The sequence below is a fragment of the Anomaloglossus baeobatrachus genome, chromosome 4 (assembly GCF_048569485.1).
Source record: "Anomaloglossus baeobatrachus isolate aAnoBae1 chromosome 4, aAnoBae1.hap1, whole genome shotgun sequence".
NCBI classification, from domain to species: Eukaryota; Metazoa; Chordata; class Amphibia; order Anura; family Aromobatidae; genus Anomaloglossus; species Anomaloglossus baeobatrachus.
In genome coordinates this window covers 246,776,244-246,802,423 of record NC_134356.1, presented here as the reverse complement: position 1 = coordinate 246,802,423, position 26,180 = coordinate 246,776,244, and the positions used below count along the sequence as shown (strand labels likewise).

Here is a 26,180-nt window from a genome sequence, read left to right as displayed (position 1 = left end):
GCATCCTTCAGGGATGAGCCATCGGCAACAGACACAACAGACCTAGCAGCCAATCTAGAGACTGGAGGATTCACCTTGGGAGAATGTGCCCAGCCTTTAACGACTTCAGGTGGAAAGGGATAACGCGTGTCAGTGAGCCGCTTAGCAAAGCGCTTGTCCGGAACCGCTCTGGGCTTCTGGACAGCGTCCCTGAAGTTAGAGTGATCAAAAAACGTATTGTGCGTACGTTTGGGGAATCGAAATTGGTGTTTCTCCTGCTAAGAAGCCGACTCCTCTGCAGGAGGCGGCGGTGGTGAGAGATCCAACACCTGGTTGATGGACGAGATAAGATCATTTACTAAAGCATCCCCCTCAGGGGTATCAAGGTTAAGGGCGAAGTCAGGGTCAGAGCCCTGAGCTCCCACGTCCGCCTCGTCGTCCTGAGAGTCCTCAAGCTGGGATCTAGAGCAGCGTGAGGAGGCCGGGGAAGAGTCCCAGCGAGGCCGCTTAGCCGGTCTGAGGCTGCGGTCTGGGCAGGAGTCCTCCGCCTGGGGCCTAGGGGCTATCCTAGGAGCGCGCTGCGGCGCGGACCGAGAAGGGCCTGGAGGAGACAGACTAACAGGGGCCGGGGCCTGTGAAGGGCCCGGTCTGGACTGCAAAGCCTCAAGGAGCTTAGATGACCATTTGTCCATAGACTGTGCAATGGACTGAGAAAGTGACAGAGTTTCTCAGCGAAAGAGGCCAACGACGGTGACTCTGTCCCTGCAGCCTGTTCAGTGGGAGCAGGGGGATCTACATGAGCCGAGGGGCCCACAAGTGCCCTAGGCTCCGGCTGAGCAAGCGTGGCAGGAGTCGAGCATTGATAACAGTGAGGGTAGGTGGATCCCGTGGGCAACATAGCCCCACAAGAGGTACAGGCCGCAAAAAAAATCTGTGCCTTAGTAGCTTTGCTCCTTGTGGACGACATGCTGTTGTCTCGTAGGAGAGTGACCACTGAGTGTATATAGGAAAAGGGTATACAGCCTTTCCGAACAGATATATATATATATATATATATATATATATATATATATATATATATATACATACATATATATCCCGGCACCCCAGGGGGACCAGCACCGGGTGACCGGTGTGGCTTACCAACCGCTAACGAGCGGAGTGTGTCCTCCAGATTCCCTGTCGTGGATCCCCCGGAGCTGCAGAGCTTTGCTGCTGAGTAGCATCCACCGGCAGAATGCTAAAAGTGGCTGCCGGAGCTCTCAGGGGAGGTGTGGAGCCAAGGGCGGCGCCAGCAAAGAGCGGGAATCTGGAGTCCCCACAGTGGTCAATGAGGGGGGAGAGAAACATACAAGATGCTCCAGCCCTCAAAGCCGACGTCATGTCGGCAATCCCGCCCTAACCCCTGACAGGCAGGCTCGGGAGCAGGATTTTTCGCGACAAGGCCGCGGCGAAGCCGGGGACTAAATTTAAGGCCGTGCCCGACAAGCAGGCATGGTCGGCGCGGAAGTCCGCCGAAAAGACAACGGACGGAACTACCGCGGCTTCCGGGGATAAGGTGCGACCCTCTCTGTACAGTCCCCACATGGGGACACAGAGTACCTTCCAGTTGCAGGGCCCGGTCCCTGGGGGTGAAGAAGCTCCGGTCCGGCAGGTTCCACCAGGGGCTGCGGATGGAGCACGGTCCCAGCTCATGGATGACCGCTTAGGATCCCACTTCTCCCAGAGCCGCATAAGGGATGGTGAAGGAGACGGCATGTGGCTCCAGCCTCCGTACCCGCAATGGGTACCTCAACCTTAACAACACCGCCGACATAGTGGGGTGAGAAGGGAACATGCCGGGGACCCCATCGGGGTCCTCTTTTCTTCCATCCGACATAACTATGTATGAGAATGCATGAGTGGATGTGTGCCTCCTTCCACACAAAGCATAAAACTGAGGAGCCCGTGATCCACGGGAGGGTGTATAGGCAGAGGGGAGGGGTTACACTTTTTTAAAAGTGTAATACTTTGTGTGGCCTCCAGAGGCAGAAGCTATACACCCCAATTGTCTGGGTCTCCCAATGGAGCGACAAAGAAAATACATTTTAAAAATATTTTCAATAAAAAGTATATTTTACTATCTTGATTTCATGAGCTTCTTTAATCTGAATACCAACATCAGATTATTGTGTTTAGTCTTGTTGTAGAAGCTTTACCACTCAAGTGGGGAAGTCCATACAATTATTTTGGCAAACTTGTGAGATATGGACATTTGTACACTTCTGGCTTATGTTATTTAGACAGATATGGACTTTTGTAGTAATTAGATATATCAATACTACATGACCATGATGGTCCCTTATGTGACTCATTCAAGAGGGACCATTCACATTTGCTGTATCTTTGCCAGTGAGATATATACATGTGTCCAAGAACCAATATTTGAGAGGGGTATTTATTAACAAAACCCTCTATGCTTGCACTAACATTAAAAGCAGATAGAGGATTATCATACTTCTCACGCCATAATATTGGACAGCCCAACCTAGTTAATTAGGATATTGATCCATGATAGGATTTAGCTCGACTAACCTGCTGCGACAAAACGTGCATTTTGCTTTTACAATAGGGTATGCATGGCACAACTTTGTTAGTGGTGCTCTTTATAGGGCACTATAGGTAATAATTTTAAAAGTACCCAATAAAGGTTACAGTATATATTAAGCCAAACTCCAACCTTTGAACTGTGAAATAAATTCTCTATAATGCGCCTGGAGATCACTAGTTATCAAAGACCCTGTGAAACATAAAACCCAGAAAAAGCTCTGTCTTCTTTTGAGTCTTTCAGTTTATAATTCAAGAAACATGTAAAAAACAACAAAGAAAAAATAGGAGCAAAGCTTAAGAATAAACTCTCATAAGCCGACTACATGGTCATGTAGGATATAAGAAGCTGAATAAAATGATACATTGATATCTGCGATCCAATGTCTTATTCCAGAAAAATCCACGTTTTTCTTATACAATGTTGACTTGAGCAAAAGGGTAACAATGTTCTGAACTTTTGACTTTCGTGCTTCGTAGGTCAACAGCTTCAAATGTGTGACTACCATTATTTTATAGACAATCATCTTCGCCATCTTGTGTTATATCATGCTGAGCCCTAATATACTTTTATCTGGTGCTTGCTTTCATTACAAGCACTGCAGTGCATAATTGCTAACAATAAAGTAGTCATTAATAAGTGGTAATGATTAAGTTTAGTTGTAATGAACTAGTCAAGAATAAGTGATTATTAAATACATCAAATGTAAGTGGTTGTAAGGGTTAATTATACCCTTTCATCACAGACAGGTGTGGAGTGCATTTTTTGTTCTAGACACAACCCATTATTGCCTCTCCCGGCATGGTTGCGCAGGTCCGCCTCCCATTGGCACCTGTGGAACGCCCATGTGCCGCTCCAGTGGAACATGAACCTACACATTCAACGCCCTATGCACTAATGCACTATAACTACTTCGTGAGCATATGCGCATGCACCCCTTAGGTGGAAAGCAAATTTGCATTTGACGCCTTCATCAGTACAGCTAGCGAAAGATGAAGAGACAGTACTAATTTAAGTTTTATATGGCAGCTGTCTTATAGGACAACTCCCCTATATCACGGCTATTGGACCTAAAAGCTGTATTTTTGGCTCATATACATATGTAGAATAGTTCACTGATGAACCCTGATAGATTTGGGGAAGAAATAAGCTGGGATATAGGATTGGTGGTACTGGTTCACTGAAGCCTCTAATTATACTAGGTATAGATCTAGCCACACATCCAAGCCCTCTTCACCTCATGCAGATTACAACTTAAAAATATCTCCCGGATCTGTGCCTTCCTTAACCAAGAATCAGCAAAAACATTGACATGCATGAGTGCTTGCCCTCAACATCTCCCACCTCGACTACTGCAACCTCCTGCTCTGTGGCCTCCCTTCCAACACTCTTGCACCCCTCCAATCTATCCTAAACTCTGCGGCCCGCTTAATCCACCTCTCCCCTCACTATTCCACAGCCTCGTCACTCTGCCAATCCCTTCTCTGGCTTCCCATCACCCAAAGACTCCCGTTTAAACATTTACCATGACCTACAAAGCCATCCACAACCTGTCTCCTCCTCACATCTGTGACCTAGTCTCCCGGTACCTACCTGCACGCAACCTCAGATCCTCACAAGATCTCCTGCTCTACTCCTCTCTTATCTCCTCTTCCCACAATCGTGTTCAAGATTTCTCCTGTGCCTCCCCCATTCTCTGGAATGCTCTACCTCAGCATATGAGACTCTCCCCTACCGTGGAAAGCTTCAAGGGGATCCTGAAGACCCATCTCTTCCAACAAACCTACAACCTACAATAACCCTCAGTCCAGAACACCACTTTGCAACCAGCTGTGTCCTCACATATTGTACCCTCCCCCATTCATTGTAGATTGTGAGCACTCGCGGGCAGGGTCCTCTCTCCTCCTATACCAGTCTGTTTTGTATTGTTAATGATTGTTGTACATATACCCTCTTTCACTTGTAAAGCACCATGGAATAAATGGCACTATAACAATAAATAATAATAATAATAATAATAATCAACTGTATTGAAATATATGCCATAACATTTTCTATATGGGGCATGATCTAATACAGAGGTCTCAAATACGCGGCCCCTCGGGATGCTTTGTGCGGCCCCCAGGCCCGTGCCCCTGTTGACTATCGCGGCCGGTGCAGGGGCCGCAGCCACTGTCTGCGCTTAATGCCAGATGAATGTTTTGCCGGCGCTGTGCTCTCAGAGTCCAGCGCTCTGTGCACATCTATTCCTCAATGGAAACTGCCTGCCCTCAGCTGCTTACCTCTGATTGGCAGACGGCTACGGCTGCGTTGGAAACGTTGTTCACAGAGAGCTCGACTCTGCACGCGCAGCACCGGCAAAACAATCATCTGACATACAGTGCCTACAAGTAGTATTCAACCCCCTGCAGATTTAGCAGGTTTGATAAGATGCAAATAAGTTAGAGCCTGCAAACTTCAAACAAGAGCAGGATTTATTAACAGATGCATAAATCTTACAAACCAACAAGTTATGTTGCTCAGTTAAATTTTAATACATTTTCAACATAAAAGTGTGGGTCAATTATTATTCAACCCCTAGGTTTAATATTTTATGGAATAACCCTTGTTTGCAATATGCAAATGCTAATAATCGTCTTTTATAAGACCTGATCAGGCCGGCACAGGTCTCTGGAGTTATCTTGGCCCACTCCTCCATGCAGATCTTCTCCAAGTTATCTAGGTTCTTTGGGTGTCTCATGTGGACTTTAATCTTGAGCTCCTTCCACAAGTTTTCAATTGGGTTAAGGTCAGGAGACTGACTAGGCCACTGCAACACCTTGATTTTTTCCCTCTTGAACCAGGCCTTGGTTTTCTTGGCTGTGCGCTTTGGGTCATTGTCTTGTTGGAAGAAGAAATGACGACCCATCTTAAGATCCTTGATGGAGGAGCGCAGGTTCTTGGCCAAAATCTCCAGGTAGGCCATGCTATCCATCTTCCCATGGATGTGGACCAGATGGCCAGGCCCCTTGGCTGAGAAACAGCCCCACAGCATGATGCTACCACCACCATGCTTGGCTGTAGGGATGGTATTCTTGGGGTCATATGCAGTGCCATCCACTCTCCAAACGTCACGTGTGTGGTTGGCACCAAAGATCTCGATCTTGGTCTCATCAGACCAGAGAACCTTGAACCAGTCTGTCTCAGAGTCCTCCAAGTGATCATGAGCAAACTGTAGACGAGCCTTGACATGACGCTTTGAAAGTAAAGGTACCTTACGGGCTCGTCTCGAACGGAGACCATTGCGGTGGAGTACGTTACTTATGGTATTGACTGAAACCAATGTCCCCACTGCCATGAGATCTTCCCGGAGCTCCTTCCTTGTTGTCCTTGGGTTAGCCTTGACTCTTCGGACAATCCTGGCCTCGGCACAGGTGGAAACTTTCAAAGGCTGTCCAGGCCGTGGAAGGTTAACAGTAGTTCCATAAGCCTTCCACTTCCGGATGATGCTCCCAACAGTGGAGACAGGTAGGCCCAACTCCTTGGAAAGGGTTTTGTACCCCTTGCCAGCCTTGTGACTCTCCACAATCTTGTCTCTGATGGCCTTGGAATGCTCCTTTGTCTTTCCCATGTTGACCAAGTATGAGTGCTGTTCACAAGTTTGGGGAGGGTCTTAGTCAGAAAAGGCTGGAAAAAGAGGTAATTAATCCAAACATGTGAAGCTCATTGTTCTTTGTGCCTGAAATAATTCTTAATACTTTAGGGGAACCAAACAGAATTCTTGTGGTTTGAGGGGTTGAATAATAAATGACCCTCTAAATAAACTTTTCACAATTTAAAAAAAAAAATAAAAGAAATAACATTCTTTTTTGCTGCAGTGCATTTCACACTCCCAGGCTGATCTACAGTCCAAATGTCACAATGCCAAGATAATTCCAAATGTGTAAACCTGCTAAATCTGCAGGGGGTTGAATACTACTTGTAGGCACTGTATATCGCTGACAGGGGCTAGGGCCCCTGCTCCGGCCGCGATAGTTAACGGGGGCACGGGCCTGCAGACAGCAAGAAGCAGAAATGAGGCAGCCGAGGGAACGTGGGACAGGCGAGAAGAATGGTGGGTTTTTTTGTGTGTGTGTATGTGAAGGACGGCACATTAACCCCTTAGCGACCTATGACATACTGGGTACGTCATGGCTCCCTGGTAATTAAGGACCCATGACGTACCCAGGACGTCATGGCGAAATCGCGACCCTGGAGCCACGGTGGCTGCGATCGCTTTGCAAATACCTTAGATTCGGCGAGGAGGGGACCACTGCCTGACCTCAGAAGGGGTGGTGTCTCCCCCCACCGGACCTACGGAGGCTGTGATTGGCTGATGAATGCCGCTCAGCCAAATCACAGCCACTGTAATGTTTCAGCCATTGAAAATGGCTGAAACATTGAAATCCAACCATGATCAGTGCAGCTATAGCACTGATCATTGGCTGGAGCTGGGTGACCTCTGTTTCACCCACCCCTAGCTCTGATTGGAGAGACCAGCCTTGTGACCAATCTCTCCAATCACTGTGGATCTGGGGCCGGTGACCACTCCCCTCAGCTTCACTCCGGCGTCTGTGGAAGCTGAGGGGAGCGATCGGTAAGTTATAGCGCCACTACCCCCTTTCAGCCGCCACATTACTATAGGATGGAAACATTACTATAGGATGGGGACAAGGTGGGCACATTACTATAGGATGGGGACAAGGTGGGCACATTACTATAGGATAGGGACAGGGTGGGCACATTACTATAGGATAGGGACAAGGTGGGCACATTACTATAGGATGAGGACATTACTAAAGGATGGGGACATTACCAGGATGGGCACAATACTATTGGATGGGGACATTACTATAGAATGGGGACAAGGCTGGGGACAAGGCTGGAGACATTACTATAGGATGGGGACATTACAATAGGATGGGGACAAGGTGGGTACATTACTATAGGATGGGGACTAGGATGGTCACAGTACTACAGGATAGGCACATTACTACAAGGGGACAAGGACGGGAAACTTTACTATAGGATAGGGATAAGGTTGGGGACATTACTATAGGATGGGGACAAGGATAGGCACATTACTATTGGATGGGGACATTACTACAGGATGGGGACAAGGCTGGGGACATTACTATAGGATGGTGACATTACTATAGGATGGGGACAAGGTGGGCACATTACTACAGTATGGGGACAAGGTGGGCACATTACTATAGGATGGGGACATTACTATAGGATGGGGACATTACTACAGGCTGGGGACAAGGCTGGGGAAATTACTATAGGATAGGGACAAGGTGGGCACATTACTATAGGATGGGGACATTACTATAGGATGGGGACAAGGTTGGCACATTACTATAGGATGGGGACATTACTGTAAGATGGGCACATTACTATAGAATGGGACAACTATAGGATGGGGACAGTACTACAGGATAGGGAGATTGCTACACGGGGATAAGAATGGGGAACATTACTAGAAGATGGGGACAAGGATGAACACATTACTACAGGATGGGCACATTATGAAAAGATGGTGACAAGGATGGGGCACATTACTAATGGATGGGGACAAGCATGAACACATTACTGTAGGATGGGGACTAGGATGGGGCACAATACTACAAGGGGACAAGGATGGGCACATTACAACAAGATGGGGAACATTACTAAAAGATGTTGGCTAAAATTTCTATATAGTGCTAATTGTAACATTATTAGTTACAAGTAAAAAAACCCAAAAACTCAAAATAAGGTATCACTTTTTTTTACTATCAAATTTTTTTTTTATATATTTAAACAAAGAATGTGCACATTTTTTTTATAATAAACAAGTGAAAAATGTTCAAAATCAGTGATCCAAAGGTGTGGTAAAAAATATATGGTACCAATAAAAATGTCAGTTTGTCCTGCAAAGAATGCGGCCCCCCAAATTATTTTTTTTCCTTTGTTCGGCCATTCACCCAGCTAAGTTTGAGACCCCTGGTCTAATATGTAAGGTATCTAGGGACTTTCATGATTGATCAGGAACGTCATTTTACATATATCGAGTTTGCCAAGCTCCACAGTCAGGTAGGGATATCCTTAGGGCTTAATAGGGATACTTGGCCCCTCCAAACCAACTAAATACCCTCTGGAACAGTACAATACATATCCTCATAACCTCTTGGTTTTTTTTTTATAACCGAGTGTTTTTTTGGTATTTTAATAATATGTATTTAAAGGTATGTTTTAAAGGGTTTTTTCTTTTTGATGGCGATGAAACAAGAGTGGATATTTCTTTTAGAGACTGATCCCAAACAAACAGTCAAGGAAACTCTCAATTAGTTTTAGAGAATGCAAATAAACCTGCTAAAATGGCCCAGCCAATCACCTGACCTGAATCAATTAGAAATTTTATGGGAGGAACTAAAGTTTAGAGTTCATAGAAGGAGCCCACAGAACCTTCAGGATTTTTAGAGTGTTTGTGTGGAAGATTGAGCCAAAATAATACTTCAACAATGCATGCAACTAGTTTCTTTCTCTACAGGAGTCATTTTGAAGCTATTATCACCAACAAAGGCTTTTGTACGAAATATTAATTACATTTCAGAAAGAGAGTTTAATACTTTTCCCTGTGTCATTTCTCATTATTACAGATAATTTATGGACATCTATGGTTTGATATATTTTCCTCTGTGGATTGGATGGGTTGTTACAGACATCTGGTAAGAAATTCATGTCAATAGCATCTTTAGAAATATATTTACTTAGAACATTTTTGACGTGTTCAATACTTATTTCACCTGTTGTATCTAAATGGACAGTTATTCTCATCTGCTAAAACTACATTTCCCAGAATTTGCTTCTCAATGCAGCACAAACCCCTCCCTTTCCCTTTCCTGTGTGCTTCTGACTAGCCGCACCTCTTGGAGATGCCAAGACATTCTAAAGCGGGCTTTACACGCTACGATATATCTAACGAGATGTCGGCGGGGTCACGTCGTAAGTGACGCACATCTGGCATCGTTAGTGATATCGTATCGTGTGACAGCTATGAACGAGCAGAAATACTCACCTTCTTGTTCATCGTTGACTCGTCGCTCATTTTCAAAAAATCGAACGTCCTGTTGTTCATTGTTCCCGAGGCAGCACAAATCACTCCGTGTGACACCCCGGGAATGATGAACTGCAGCTTACCTGCGTCCCGTCGGCAATGCTGAAGGAAGGAGGTGGGAGGGATGTTTACGTCCCGCTCATCTCCGCCCCTCCGCTTCTATTGGCCGGCCGCTGTGTGACGTCGCTGTGACGCCAAACGTCCCTCCCCCTTCAGGAAGTGGATGTTCGCCGCCCACAGCGAGGTCGTTTTGAAGGTAAGTACGTGTGGCAGGGGGTTACAACATTGTACGGCACGGGCAAAGAATTGCCCGTGCTGCACAAACGATAAGGGCAGGTGTGATCGCAAATGCGATCGCACGAGAAATCGACATATGTAAAGCAGCCTTAAGTGTAGAATCCACTTTATGCTTTTGTGAATTTTGTGCTCCTGTACACAACACCTCCTGACAGATTTTAACTTTTTCCATGGACATCAGCATAGCTGTCTGTATAGTTTTACACCATTGGTATCTGTTTCATTGCTATAATACAGCAACCAATGGTATAAAACCACAGGCAGTTATACAGATGTAGATAGTAGAAGAAAAATCTGCTATCTGCTGAGTACCTCTTCTCCATAATGGCATTATAGAATAGTGTTTGCCTTCTGCTGAGAGAGAATTTTTGTTAAATGGAAAATTTTGCTGTATTGATGCATACTGTAGAAGATAATCCTGTCATATTCGTTTACATAGCGGCATTTCGCGTTGCACTAAACTTATCTTTCATCAGCAGACAAAAAACACAGTTCAACTCGGTCTCTGTATGCGGAGCTCCATCATACGGTATCTCTTTCCTTCCAGGCCCTCTATACAGAGCCCCATAGTGCAGTAAATCTGTACTATCTGCCCCTTTATGTACAATCCATCCTAAAATAGTTGGCTCTTTTTAATTAAAGTGAAAAACCAAATAGATGAATTTAGAAGTACATATTGAAACCAAAAAAAGAAGAAAACGCCTAAAATTTACTTTTATTATTCATATCAATAAAAGGGAGATAATCCCAAACACCAAATATACCACAATACAATAAACCTATAAAAGGCAAGGGGGGCTGTCCCTAATTCACCCTATCCTCGCCCCTACCTTGCCGCGAAGGTTGGCACCCTAGTTCCTGCGCTAATGGCACCCCCACTCAACGTAGACTGTCCCTGTGGGCCCTAATAAGGTAGAAAGTGACAGAAAAATAATCAGAAATACGGTAATCCACACATACCAATAATCACAATACTGTATTCAACCAATATGATTATACTAGAAGATCACCAAGGCAAATTGCCCCATTAACCACTCAAATTATGGAGTTGTCACAAGGAACACCCTACGTGTTTCCCCTCGTTATCAGAGGTTCCTTAGCAGTGGAATATGAAAAAAGATGTTAATTCTGGTGAAAACCATACCATAAAAAATATATTGCAATAGATGAGGTGCTATAATTATTTGTCCTATGCTGAGATTGATAAAGAGTCTCTTAGTGTTTCAACCAAAATGGATATAGCCATCAGGAGCTACAGAGAACTGCATTCTAGCCGGGATGCAGAGCCTAACCCCAAGAACACAGAAGACCAGTGCAGGTAACACCAAAACATTCATTATAATCCTGTTTTTCCCTTCCCCAAAGACTGATGACAGACTAGGGTTGGACCCAATGGAATGCCACCTAGGGGTGGAGCCGATCCAGTCCACTAGACGGCAACCAGGGAGGAGAAGGTGAGACAGTCAGTAAGTGGAAATGAGAGGAGACAGACGTAACTGTACTGACAGGAGAGTGTAACGGTGACCTGAAGGCCCAGGCGTGTGGTTGCCGGTGGAGTACTCCCGGAACCATAGCACCGACAGGGTACAGAGCCCTAGGTCAGGCAAATGCTCCAGGCAGACCTGATAAAATCTGCACAGAGAGGGGACCATGCAGGACCTCACTGACCTTAAAGTTCGGGACACAGTAGCAGCGGGAGAACCAGGGATCAGGACCAGAGAAACCAACCTTACAGGGTTCAAGCTACCTGTTATACGGACTAAGACTGAAAGAGAACCAGGAGGGGACCCCCAGACGCTCCAAGCCACAGGGACCCACCAGAGACAGGTGCAGGAGAAAACAGCCACCAGGTCATCACACCGGCACTAGAACTAATGAGACCAGTGGTGAGGACCAGCCTTCATCGGGTTCCCAGCCATAACAACGCTGTGAGTAAAGAAACCAGTTACACTGCAATCCCTTGTGTGGCCTACCTTCTTTCCGCGCCTAACAACATCTATCCCCTGGGGCCTGGCCCTACTTGCGGAGGGCCCAATATCCAAGCTGCCACCAACATCAGCCCCAGTAGTGAGAACTATGCAGCAGCGGCTCCACTTAAATAGCCGCAAACCTCAAGTGGCGTCACGACAAAAACCTTTATTACATCTCCCTTGTAAATAACCCCCTTATAAAGCGACCCCCAGGGTCACGGAACCAGGCAACTGCCACCCAGTGACAGATCCCAGTGATACACCGCCCGTGACAGAGTACCCCATAGCCCTGCGACGCGTCAGCTTTATACCAATATCACAATATAAGAATCCATAGTACCAATCCCTCTATTAATCTAACAGGAGAAAAAATCAAATCACTGTCAGAACTATAATTGCTCAAATCAATAGAAATCCGTTTACAGGTATTAGCAATGGAAACAGATTCCAAAGAAAGGGTTAAAACACTTAGCTCATAGTAGATTTCCCAGCAGCAGGCAAATGACAGGGGGGGGCTCTCTGAAAAATAGCCAAACCCACAGACTGTCAAGAGCAGCAACCAGCCGGATCCCCATATAGTTGGAACACTGATAGTCCCTAAGCCCAGGTGCAGCCTTACGGAAGAAGCGGATCCTAAGAAAGCAAGCCCCGAGATCCAGTAATGGATCTCACCTGGAACGCATTTGATTTCCGCCCTTGGTTGTTCCAGATTCGCCCATATCGTCATGCATTCTAGCATGACACTCACGCTAAGGTACTTCCACAACAGATTCAAATACCCCACCCAGCAGTTCCATGAGGTCATCCTGGGCATGCGCATGCCTTGCGTTCCAACCCGGAGTGCAACCAGGAAGTGAACACAGTGGGGAGAAAACTGACTAAACACGTCACTATTAAGTTACCTCAGTGGGCAATGCGCAGAAGGTATATACCAATGTAACCCCCGCTGGAAACAATAGGTCTCCTCGTTTCACATACCTACAGAAGGTGCATTTCCCACACCTAAACATGCCAAGCTTTCTGTTATCCAACCAGGTAGACTCACAAGGGGGGAAGTAGTTGCTATGGACAAGTCTGTCTCATATAGTTGTAGGGTAGGGGTAGAACTATACGGGACAGACTTATTCAAGCAGGTAGACCCATTAGAGGGGCAGTAGTTGCTATGGACAACAGAAAGGTTGGCACGTTTAGGTGTGGGAAATGCACCTTCTGTAGGTATGTGAAACGAGGAGACCGATTTCAAAGTGAGGCGACAGGGAGAACCTTCTTTAATAGACATTTTGTAAACTGCACCACGGTTGGTGTGATCTACCTCTTTAAATGTGATTGCAAAAAACAGTATATAGGTAAGACAAAGAGGGAATTTAAAAAGCGGATTGGTGACCATATTGGAGATATTAAGAATGGCAGGAATACCCCAATTTCAAGGCACATCAGAATGGAACATGGGGGTAGTCTGGATTGTTTTGGATTTAGTGCCATTGAAGTGGTCCCTACTCCTGATAGAGGAGGGAATTGGGATCGATTGATCTTGCAGAAAGAGGCCAGATGGATTCACAGGATGCGTACTGTGAATCCTTCTGGCCTAAATGAGCAGCTACAATTTAGCTGTTTTCTCTGATTTGGTGTCCCCTGTTACGGTCCCATTAGTTTGCTCTGATTTTTAGGACCTTTGTCCTGCCATACCCATTATTCCACAAAGGATTTGGTTAATATCATATCTACCTATATATTAGGTTTTATCTTATCAAATCATTTTATTATAATAATTCCTAGGATTAGCCACACCCCTTTAAACATATTTTGTTAGAGTGGTCCCTTTTTGATAGATCCAGTGGGCTGTCATTGTTAGTGGTATTCCCCCTTTGAAATATCGCTTAGAATAGTGCAGGACTGTGTTGACACTGTTGTTATTTTCCAGCGGGTGTTACGTTGGTATATGCCTTCTGCACATTGCCCACTGAGGTAACTTAATGGTGACGTGTTTAGGCAGTTATCTCCCCACTGTGTACACTTCCTGGTTGCGCTCGGGTTGGAACTCAAGGTATGCGCATGCCCAGGATGACCTCATGTTGCTGCTGGGTGGTGTATTTGAATCTGTTGCGGAACTACCGGTAGCATGAGCGTCATGTTCGAACGCATGATGATACGGGCAAAACCGGAACAACCAAGGGCGAAAATCAAATGCGTCCCAGGTGAGAGCCATTACTGGATCTCTATATATGTATGGGTTATACCGGGATGTGCTTTCTTAGGTTCCGCTTCCACCGTACGGCCGCACCTGGGTTTAGGAACTATCGGTGTTCCAACTATATGGGGATCCAGCTGGTTGCTGCTCTGACAGTCTGTGGGTTTTTCAGGGAGCCCCCCTGTCATTTGCCTGCTGCTGAGAAATATACTATGAGCTAAGTGTTTTAACCCTTTATGTTTGGAATCTGTTTCCATTGCTAGTACCTGCAAACGGATTTCTATTGATTTGAGATCTATATTTGAGCAATTATATTTCTGACAGTGATATGAATTTTTCTCCTGTTAGATTAATAGAGGGATTGGTTCTATGGATTCTTATATTGTGATATTTGTATATATCCATTTTGGTTGAAACACTAAGATACTCTTTATTTATCAATCTCAGCATAGGACAAATAAAGTAATTATAGCACCTCATCTACTGCAATATATTTTTTATGGTATGGTTTTCACCAGAATTAACTTTTTTTTTTTTTCATATTCCACTCCTGAAGAACTTCTGATAACGATGGGAAACGCGTCGGGTGTTCCTTCTGGCAACTCCATAATATGAGTGGCTAATGGGGCAATTTGCCTTGGTGTTCTTCTAGTATAATCATATTGGTTAAATACAGTATTGCGCTTATTGGTATGCGTGGATTATCGTATTTCTGATTATTTTTCTGTCACCTTCTACCTTGTTAGAGCTTATTAGGGCCCACAGGGACAGTCTACGTTTAGTGGGGGCGCCATCAGCGCAGGAACTAGGGTGCCAACCTCCGCGGCAAGGTATGGGCAAGGATAGCGTGAATTAGGGACAGCCCCCTTGCCTTTTATAGGTTTATTGTATTGTATTGTGGTATATTTGGTGTTTGGGATTATCTCCCTTTTATTGATATGAATAATAAAATAATTTTTAGGAGTTTTCTTCTTTTTTTTGGTCTCTTTTTAGTTACCAACATCAAAGCACACTACTGCTTCCTGATATTAGTGTTCCGCACTGTAATGAAGGAGGCTCTGCCCCTTTACACAATATCACTCACAGTAAAAACTCCATGTTAGACACATCCAAGGGTAGACACATCCAAGAGCATAGCTATACTAGCAGGAAACCAGCCGAAAGAGAATGCACTACACATGATCAACTTAGGCCACGAAAACGAGACCAAGACAATTTCAGTAGCAACTGGAGGGTAAATCGAGCCTAGAGGGGCATCCTTTGATTGTGTGATGGGATACAGATATGTGCAAATAATACAAGATTTTAAAATGAATTGAGACAACTGAATAAATATATGTGTACGTTATTATAAGTCTACATTGTGTTTGGGGAATTTCACTTCAGGTGACTGTTTAAAATAAGTTATTATTGTGTATGCATGATTAATGCTTGCTCTCTTTTCTCTCTGCAGAACATGTTCAAACGCAGCATCAAAGAGGAGGTTATATAGCAGAACTAAGGGGTGCTTCACACACAGCGAGCTCGCTGCCGAGATCGCTGCTGAGTCACGCTTTTTGTGACGCAGCAGTGACCTCATTAGCGATCTCGCTGTGTGTGACACTGAGCAGCGATCTGGCCCCTGCTGCGAGATCGCTGCTCGTTACACACAGCCCTGGTTCGTTTTCTTCAAAGGCGCTCTCCCACTGTGACACACAGATCGCTGTGTGTGACAGAGAGAGAGCGACAAATGAAGCGAGCAGGGAGCAGGAGCCGGCGTCTGACAGCTGAGGTAAGCTGTAACCAAGATAAACATCGGGTAACCAAGGTGGTTACCCGATATTTACCTTAGTTACCAGCCTCCGCAGCTCTCACGCTGTCTGTGCTGCCGGCTCCGGCTCTCTGCACATGTAGCTGCTGTACACATCGAGTTAATTAACCTGATGTGTACTGTAGCTAGGAGAGCAAGGAGCCAGCGCTAAGCAGTGTGCGCGGCTCCCTGCTCTCTGCACATGTAGCTGCATTACACATCGGGTTAATTAACCCGATGTGTACTGTAGCTAGGAGAGCAAGGAAGCGGTGTGCGCTGGTAACTAATGTAAACATCGGGTAACCATACCCGATGTTTACCTTAGTTACCAGTGTCCGCAGCTTCCACACGCCGGCTCCATGCAAGCGCAGCGTCGCTTGCACGTCGCTGCTGGCTGGGGGCTGGTCACTGGTCGCTGGTGAGATCTGCCTGTTTGACAGCTCACCAGCGACCATGTAGCGATGCAGCAGCGATCCTGACCAGGTCAGATCGCTGGTCGGATCGCTGCTGCATCGCTAAAGTGTGAAGGTACCCTAAGTGTTGTAGCTGTGAGTCCAGCTCTGTGGTTAGGCAAATATTTACATTAGAGGAAGATCTACAGAAGGAGTCAGTGTGTGTTGGTATCTCTACCTCTGTTCCTCCTCCCCTCTCCATAGACTTCAATAGGCAGCTGTACACTATTCTTTCAATGAGATGGCATACCTTTTTGAATTGAGTAGGTCTGACTTTACCTGTTTTTCAGAGTGAATGACCAGTTCAGAAAGGTTGGGAATTAAAGTGGCTGATTAAAAATTAAAAAGAAAGTACTGTTCTCTGAGAATATAGATTGCAGAGTTTCTTATGGTAACTTGTGATATAGATTTATGCAAAGTGTGTTGACACAACAGCAACCATTTAAAAGGAGATAACCCCTACATTTCAGAAGATGGAAATGAAAACATGTATTGCACAGAATATGTGTACAATAGGTTTAATTGAAAATTTTCCATTTTTGCCTTAATGAGTTGGTTTAGAAAAAATGAACACATTGGATTCTTAGTTATCAAATGACATCAAAGTGAACCTGTCACCTTCTGTTTCAGAATATTTATTGAAAATACATCAATTTTTAATATATAGAACATTTTTTGGGGCCTGCTGGAATTATTCAAAGTATGTCACCATTTTCAAAGTATTGAAAAAAGCAAACTCCGAAATGAAATATGTAACAGGTTGCCAAAATTAGAGAGTATAAAAAGGACCACTGCTTGAAGCACCACTTTCATAACCAGAACAGCAGGTGTTTGGTCTGCAGCACTTCGTAAGAACCTGAATCACATGGCCATCTATAAATTTGCAAAGGCGGCTTGTATATGTGTAGCTGCCTGCATTTTGCTAGCTGCTGAGCTCAAGGTGATTAATTTAATCTGGAATTAGAGGCAATCAATTTAAGAAAGGGAAAGGATTTGGGCTGAAAATAATAAAAAATACAGATATTGTATTTTTCTCTAAAGGATGTCAAATATGTTTCAAAATGTACAAAACAACAAAAAGGTGACAGGTTCTCTTCATATATTCCATAGATTAGACAGAATCAAATGCAAAGCAATGTTAAGTATTTTTGTATTCCAAAATTTATATAGTTGCAAAAAAGGTGATGCCAGTGGTTTTCATATAAATCTTTCATAGGAAGAAAAAAGAACAAAGCAATCCGTGAATGTTTGTTACAATTCTTCAAAATTGACATCCAGTTGGAACAGTAAATAAGGTCACATTTGTAGGTAAAACATTTTACATTGCAGTTTTTTTTTACAGAATTTATTAAACAAATGCCCAAACTGCATTTTAAAAATTGTTTTGATAAAGAAGACCCTGTTAATAGATTCTACAACCCTGTTAACACATAATAACTCTAGTATTAGGCTTAATTAGGAAAAAAAAATAAATATTGTAGCCAACCTGTGTTGCATAACCTTTAGTGCTGGAATTCTGCTACTCGCAGAGACAAACTGTGTTCTCATTAGTGCAAATGTTGGAAAGACAGCCGAATACGTTAAGGTAAAAACTTTTTAAAAATCTTAAGTCTGTCGGAATATTTCTCACTAAATGAAATAACGTCTAGAAGAAAATATTTTTATTACTTTCCCGTAAAGTTTAAGAAAATAAATCTCTAAAAAGTACTGGCTTTAAATATCACACAGTGATAAACATAATGTGCTATATACATTAATAACCAGAAAAGGATCATTGGGAAATCATAATACTTTTCAATTCTAAAAGTGGCACGCGTTAACTATTTCATTTCAAAGATAATAATAGAAACACGGAAGAAAGTAACAGTTGGTAATAAACAAACAGTAAATATAAATGTCAATGATGCAGCTGGCAGGTTGCCTGGTGTATTTCGTCTTGTTTGGAACGGTTTATTGTACTGTCTGTAAGCCTAAGGAGAAAATAACAACATATGGGAGCACAGCAAAGCCAATCTTGCTCCACAGGAATGGGAAGACTGAACAAAAAGAGGTGTACAGTGTAAACCTCTCAGAAAATGTATATATAAATGTGTACTTTACGTACAGAATATGCACTGTGAATATGAAAAACATTGTATGAAAACAAATTAGTTAAGTAAAGACTTAGAAAAAATTTACTTAAATCTTAATGCAAAAACTCCACTTTGAAAATTTTTTTTTTAAGGTGGCTGTGTGTGAATGTAAAACACATTTCGTAAACTACAGAGTATGTTTATCCTTAAAGGGGACCAACCTCTAAGGATGTGTGGTTGCAGAAATATCTTTAATCAAAGTGGCAGAAATGCACTGCACTTTGATTGGCAGGTGCAATGGGGGCGAGCCTTTATGGGTCGGGTCCTCGCTGTAAAGTCCTCCTCCAGCTTCCTCTATCATGTACCCCTTTTTCTTTATTTGAATCTCGCGCAGCCAATGCTGTTGTTGGCGGCACATGTACATTGACACAGTGATTCTGTCTTCATTAAAATGGCGCTGGAGTCCGGGCACGCGCGAACCACCATCCCTGCCGGCATTTTATTGAAGCCACTGCGACGAAGAGTATGACAGGCATCAGCGCGTGCGTCGTTTTTTTTTTTTGTACTTTTGAGATTGCGATTTTTGCACGCATGGACTCCGGTACCATTTTAATGAAGATAGAATCACTGTGTCAATGCACACACACTGTGCCGCTGCTGCCGTGACCACCGCTGATATGCGTTCCCCGGGCCATCCTTGCAGGCGCTTTCTTACATCACCACTCTGTTCCATCACTTCGCCATTACTGTGAAAACTTTCTGCAATATGTGAAGAACCTTGCATCTACCCCTCTGATATGGTTGTCCAAAGTGACCAATGCAGTCTTGTTTTTGTGCATAACGCAACAACCTTGAGAAACGCATAAAAGCCAAAACGTCAGTGTTGCTCTAGTCGAGGTTTCACTTTTTGCAGTTTGTCATTATAAATTCACTTGCATTCCATATTTTGTCCTCCCTTACTTTTGAGTGCTGGGGTTATACTAACTTAACTTGCGCACACACTGTCAACAACAGGAAATAGCTGAGTGGCACGATATTAAAATAAAGAAAACTGGGTGCATCATAGAGAAAGATGGAGGAGGACTTTACAACAAGGACCCAACCCACAAGGGCCCGTCCCCGTTGCACCTGTCAATCAAAATGCAGTGCATCTTCGTGCCTGTATGGCACTGCCTTTAGTTCATATCACAAAATCCTGTTGCTTGGTCCGCTTTGTGAAATCTCTAATTTTACATTGTGAACCATTCTGTTAATATTATATTTTCTGCTTATTATATAAAGAAGTGGATGAGACCTGCAAGCATAATGTTACAGCAATTTTTTTAGGACAAACACTTATCGTCTATCCAAAGGGTAGCATGAGCCCTGCCACACCTGTCTAGGTCAATGGGACTGACAAAAATAGAGTATAGAACTAGGTCATCTGTCAATACTATAAACCTTGAATAGCCTGGCAGTGAACTGGTTGCCCACAAGTCCATTCAAACTAGACCGCTGTTCTCATAATTGCTTGGACACTAAGCAATACAGAGGATAAGTGAGGTGTCAATTCTGGGAACCCCTTTGAACATCTGTGAAGGAACCAGTGTGTCAAGGGTTTTACAAGCTTTTAAAATAGGACAAGAATATAAATATATAGTGTTTTAACAGGTGATCTTTATTGTGGAGATTTTTTTTCTACTTGATATTTTGGGGGGAGAATATGCACTGCATATTTTTGGCTATTTTGCCTCATGTATATAGCCTAATGTAAAATATGAGAACAAACTTTTTTTCATTGTAAAATAAAAGTAACACTGGAGGTAGGTAACATTTGCCAAGGGTACTCACTTTAGCATGTACCTTAAAGATATAAAGGGGGACTGAAGGTTACAGAAGCTCAGCTGGATACCATCAATTTCCATTGACTGGACAAATTTATCTTTCAATAAGTCAGACACACTCCTGGCTTAACTTGAAGGAGGTCTATCTTGTCTGAATGGATATCCATATAAAAAATTGGTGGGTTTCTATGATGCACAAGACAGAATTAGTACTGTACTTTAAGATTTTTGGTGACAAGTCAGGTTGGGGAAGACTGTTTTATATGTTAATTTGTTTACTGCCATAGAAAATGATTTGTGCAGACCTATTATCCTTTAAATACACAGGAAATTGAACTGCTACTGATGGATAAAGAACCACTTACAAAAGAAAACATTCTAAGTAGTAAGCCTAGGGCCTAAGGGGGGCGTAGCATGCAAAATGAGAACTAGGCCATGTTCTATGCAGACAAAATGTATCAGTAATGCCTGATTTGTTCCTTTAATGAGATGAATTGTTAAAGCTTCATACAGATGTAGCAAACTTTACCTTTATGTTCAACATTTAAAATGAAGGATGATGCAAACTATAATTGGCCATTTCACAAAGGCACATGCCCTATCAGAAAGTCAAGGTAATGTAGGCTGCATCATGGTATGCAATGCAATTTAATGTCAAGTAAGAGTTTGTTACATCTTTATTTTATAGTAATTGGAACAGGGATATTATTCACACGAGTTTGACATACAGTTCATTGCAATATAAGAAGACTTGGCACTCAAAATTGAAGAATGTGAAAAAAATGTATTGAAAAATAAACCAAACAACGCACAAACATTTCAGCTGAAAGTGGACCTTCCTCAGTGTGCAGATTGCTAGGGGGAGTGCAGTGTCAAGTGAGCAGCGCTGTAGTATATGTGGATGCCAAAGCACAACACAGCACTGCTCATCTGACACTGGACTCCTACTAGCAATCTGCACACTGATGAAGTCCTACTTGCGACTAAAGATGAGCGACCTTTGGAGGTTTGGTTCGCCAGCAGCAAATGAGCCTAGCTCCACAGGTTCAAGCTTGACCCAAACCCCAGAGCAAGTCACTGATTGACAGTTTGAGTCTCTGCCCACATACAGCCAGCCATAAGCAGATCACTTCCGGGGGAGGGTGGGCTTTTTAAAACTTTTTTTTTTCTTGCACACTATATCCGATCATGCTATTGTTACCCCCAGTGTGTGCCGTTGAAACACTGCACGAGGCTCGCACAGGTCTGAGCACCAAGGTTACCTGAGCACAGCGTTGCTCACACGAGTTTTGTTCACATGTACAGCAGCTGACCCATTAACCCAAATCTTGATTTTTAAATTTGGAGTTCGGTTCAAAAACCAAACCTCAGGTTTGCTCATCTCTACTTGCAATCAAAACGTTTGTGCATTGTTTGGATTGCTATATTTTATTAAAGTTTTCTCATATTCTTCAATTTTGAGTGCAAAGTCTTCTTATATTACGTTTAATGGGATTGGATTCTACTTGGGCACCATACCACCAGAAGTGCCGTGATGCTCTTCTATACAGTTCATTGCAACTTGTATCAGGGTAATTTACTTTTACCCTGAGCACTGAATGGTTGTTACAGTTATCAAGTTCAACTTTTGGATAAATGAGGCCTACTGTTGTAATTTAGCATGGTCCATATCTGCAGTGTATAGGAAATCGCCACAATAAACTTTAAGAGTGCACTAGAATGAATACAGAAATGTGACTGCGGTTATACTGGGAAGATAATAGTCTTACTCCCAGTGCACACATAGAAGATTTTTATAAGTTTCAGGAATTCTGAATACTTTATTATTCTACACTTGTGTAACGGAATTTCTGGCTCTCAATTTAACAATATATAAAAATCAATAGAAGACAATATTTTGGTAATCAATCAATTTACAAAATAAATATTTTATTTGCTTTAAAATAAAGGAGACTCTTATGGAATTTAAAACACACACGCGCACAAAGGAAAAAAAAAAAATCAGGTCCTTCATCACCTTCACTCACTACCACATATTAAACTTCCAGCAGACGCAGGGCATGGTTTGTGTCACGCTTTGATTTTACTTTGTAAAAACAAACTACCCCATACTAATGTAACTGAGACGGAGACAGAATATTAAGATATCCTGATAATGAATTGTGCTGCATTGCTTTTGTTAGAAGCAATTTATCACTGTTCAAGCTCAATCATACGTGCATGTAAAAAGAAATAACTCGTCTGATCCAATGAACAACCCTACTGAAAACAGTTTAGTTTGGCAAAAACAAAAACCTAAAATATTTACCAAAATTAGTGAATTAGCTCTGTAATGGAATCGGTGTAAATAATTATTAATTATTTTAGTATTGAAGATTACCTATATTGTTATACCTAGCATTATAACTTTATAGACTACTAATAATTTTGGCCTACTTAAGACTTATGCAACAGTTGCATTGTGATGAAGACAGACCTCACTTTAAGTGCCTTTCGTAATCTGGGCTAATGCAAGCATTTCCTAATCCCTTTTGTGGATTTCAAAACCCCAACATCATCATTTCCCTTTTTTTTTATACAACTACTTTGCCAAAAAGCAAAAAAATTTCCTAACATCACCTAGGCTTCCCAGACAGGATGCCTAACTTGTAGCTCATCTGTTCCTTTCATGCCCAATATTAGAAACTAACATTTGGTCAAAAGTCTCTTATCCTCTTTGTCACGTTTTCGATGTCTTCAGACCTTGTTTCTCCATGATATTCCACAACTTGCGAAGATTAGACTGAGTGATGCCATCATCCGGCTTGAACTGAAGAGCTCGGAGGTAGTTGGCTTCTGCTTCTTCTAATTTACCATTGAGATGAAGAATGGCACCCAGATTCATCAAAGCGGCAGGATACTGGAAATAGAAAATTAATATTAGACAAATGTGGCCCACCAAAAAAATGAATTTTGAGCATAATGCCAGCAGAATATCCAAGGCAATTACTTCATTATTATGAAAGTTACATATTGATTTGACACATATCCATCAACTTCAATCTAATATAGAATTGACACATATCCATCAAATTCAACCTAATAAAAAATTGACACATATCCATCAAATTCAACGTAATATAGAATAGACACATATCCATCAAATTCAACCTAATATAGAATAGACACATATCCATCAAATTCAACCTAATATAGAATTGACACATATCCATCAAATTCAACCTAATATAGAATAGACACATATCAATCAAATTAAACCCAATATAGAATTGACACATATCCATCAAATTCAACCTAATATAGAATTGACACATATCCATCAAATTCAACCTAATATAGAATTGACACATATCCATCAAATTCAACCTAATATAGAATTGACACATATCCATCAAATTCAACCTAATATAGAATAGACACATATCAATCAAATTAAACCTAATATAGAATTGAAACATATCCATCAAATTCAACCTAATATAGAATAGACACATATCCATCAAATTCAACCTAATATAGAATAGACACATATCCATCAAATTCAACCTAATATAGAATTGACACATATCCATCAAATTCAACCTAATATAGAATTGACACATATCCATCAAATTCAACCTAATATAGAATAGACACTGTGAGACTGTGACCGGGGTTATCTATGACGGCCGGTATGTCTCGCCCCGGTTGTGCTCACTCCATGATAGAAAGTAAATCCACTCTAGGGTTAATGCTGTTTCCCTACAGGCTGAAGGAAGGGTTAAATGGAATCAGGAAGAAGGGCAGGTGTGCCGGGTGTGAGGGAGTGAACAGAACTCCCTGAGTTCTCTGCTGGAGAGGCACATGTATATTGTTGTGGACTTTTGTTTGGACATTAAACCGTGTGCTGTGAACCTTAATGCCTGGATCCCGTGTCTTCTGCTGCGCAGCCGACCATGCTACCTCACAACACATATCAATCAAATTCAACCTAATATAGAATAGACACATATCAATCAAATTCAACCTAATATAGAATAGACACATATCAATCAAATTCAACCTAATATAGAATTGACACATATCCATCAAATTCAACCTAATATAGAATAGACACATATCCATCAAATTCAACCTAATATAGAATAGACACATATCAATCAAATTCAACCTAATATAGAATAGACACATATCCATCAAATTCAACCTAATATAGAATAGACACATATCCATCAAATTCAACCTAATATAGAATTTGCCATAACTCCATCTTGAATTAAGCAGTCTCATAATTTGCCTACTGTAATTATAAATAACCCTTTCCATATTTAAGCCTGAATCTTATTTCCCCTAGATGTGTATATTTATAGATGTTACTAAAGGCTATGTGCACAAAGAATTTTTTGGAGTTGTTCCGCTCTGAAGAATGCAGAAATAATTGTGTAAAGAGTTAAAAACTTATTCCTATTCATTTCTGTTGTAAGCCCACTTTTTGTCTTTTGAGTGTTTTTTTTGCTTTAGGTTTTAAAAAATGCCTAGTAGAAGTAAAGAAGGTGCATGTGCCTCTTTTGGCATGTCTCTTGATGGAATCTGCTCAAGGCATTGTCCAATTTGAAGGTCGCAAAAATCTCCTGAGGAAAAAAAAACATCTAAGAATATTTCAAAACTCCTGCATATATATATATATATATATATATATATATATATATATATATATATATATAATAGATGCAAAGAGGAAAGTGTCAAAGAGCTTTTCATTAAAAAGTGTTTTTTGAATGGCTCAAATCCCCCTCCCCCTAATTTGCACATTTCCTAAGAGATAGCTTTAATATACTGTATAGTTGTGTTCTCCAATCAGTGGTCTTTGCATTCCAGCTCTTCACGGGGCAAGTAAATTTTGTGCTCTAGTGGCACCAAGGAGGGTATAGGGTTAATAAAAAAAAAAATGGTACCAATGTCACAACCATAAAGCTGGCACTTAACACAAGGCTAAAAGTCCATTTACTCTGCATGACTATTATAAATGAGCATTCCCAGGGATATTAGCTTCACAATAACACTGCAATGTAACCACGCTGCTGATCAATGTGTAAACAGGACCTGTGCTAGCGAGAACAATGGCTGCCAATAAACACAGTGATCTATTATAGATATATCGGTGAGCATCTGAAGTGGGCTCAGCCTATGTAAACTGGCTACTAAATGACTGCCAATCAGATTGGTTCTCGTTTAGTGCCACCAGTAAAAATAATGTAACCGGACCTTAACATTTATATTAGTTGTTGCATATTTAAGCCTTTTACATATTCATTACCTATTGCATGCAAAATCAGCATGCCTACATGAAAAGCTGGAGCATGTCTGTGGTATGGTTTAATGGAGATGACATGGCTGCGGGAGAGAAGCTTTCTCTGTAGAGGCTCAGCATGGCTTACTTTTTATCTTAATTTTTTAATTATTAAACACTTCCTTTATTATCAAAACTATCAATTATTAAAACAGTATAATAAACATAAACTGCCCACTTTACACAAGATGTTCATAATAAAAGTAGTCATTACATCCATTTTAACAGAACAGTTAACAAATCTCTATGTAATTGCGGAATTAAAAATTCTTCAGAGATACTTCTAAGTCGGCTGTTCTACAATATGCTCAATATTGTTTAATTTAAGCACCCAAAAACAAATATGGTGAAAATATAATAAAAAGACTATTTTTAAGAATTCTTGCTTCACAACAGATATGAAATATCAATCAGTAACCAGGGCGCCTGCAGAGTGCGCTCTCATTGGTATTTATAAGGCATAGAAATCTTCCTTGCCACAATCAAGTATGTGACCCGGGGTGAAAAAGGAAAAAGTGGATTCTGATGCAAAAACCAACTGAGCAACCGGTACAGGTTAATGATAAGTTCTACT

General features: G+C 42.1%; 2 protein-coding genes across 2 annotated transcripts in view; one reads left to right on the top strand and one right to left on the bottom strand.

Annotated features, from left to right (window-relative positions):
• LOC142302378 (uncharacterized) overlaps window positions 1-15,633 on the top strand; it is a 101,811-nt gene extending 86,178 nt beyond the window's left edge. Inside the window, exons 20-21 of the mRNA XM_075343435.1 lie at window positions 15,135-15,375; window positions 15,595-15,633. Of these exons, the coding sequence (XP_075199550.1) occupies window positions 15,135-15,375; window positions 15,595-15,633 (280 nt within the window). The remainder of the gene's footprint in view (window positions 1-15,134; window positions 15,376-15,594) is intronic.
• Window positions 15,634-16,884: 1,251 nt separating this feature from the next.
• TMTC2 (transmembrane O-mannosyltransferase targeting cadherins 2) overlaps window positions 16,885-26,180 on the bottom strand; it is a 414,704-nt gene continuing 405,408 nt past the window's right edge. Inside the window, exon 12 of the mRNA XM_075344777.1 lies at window positions 16,885-23,176. Within this exon, the coding sequence (XP_075200892.1) occupies window positions 22,997-23,176 (180 nt within the window). The 3' untranslated portion in view covers window positions 16,885-22,996. The remainder of the gene's footprint in view (window positions 23,177-26,180) is intronic.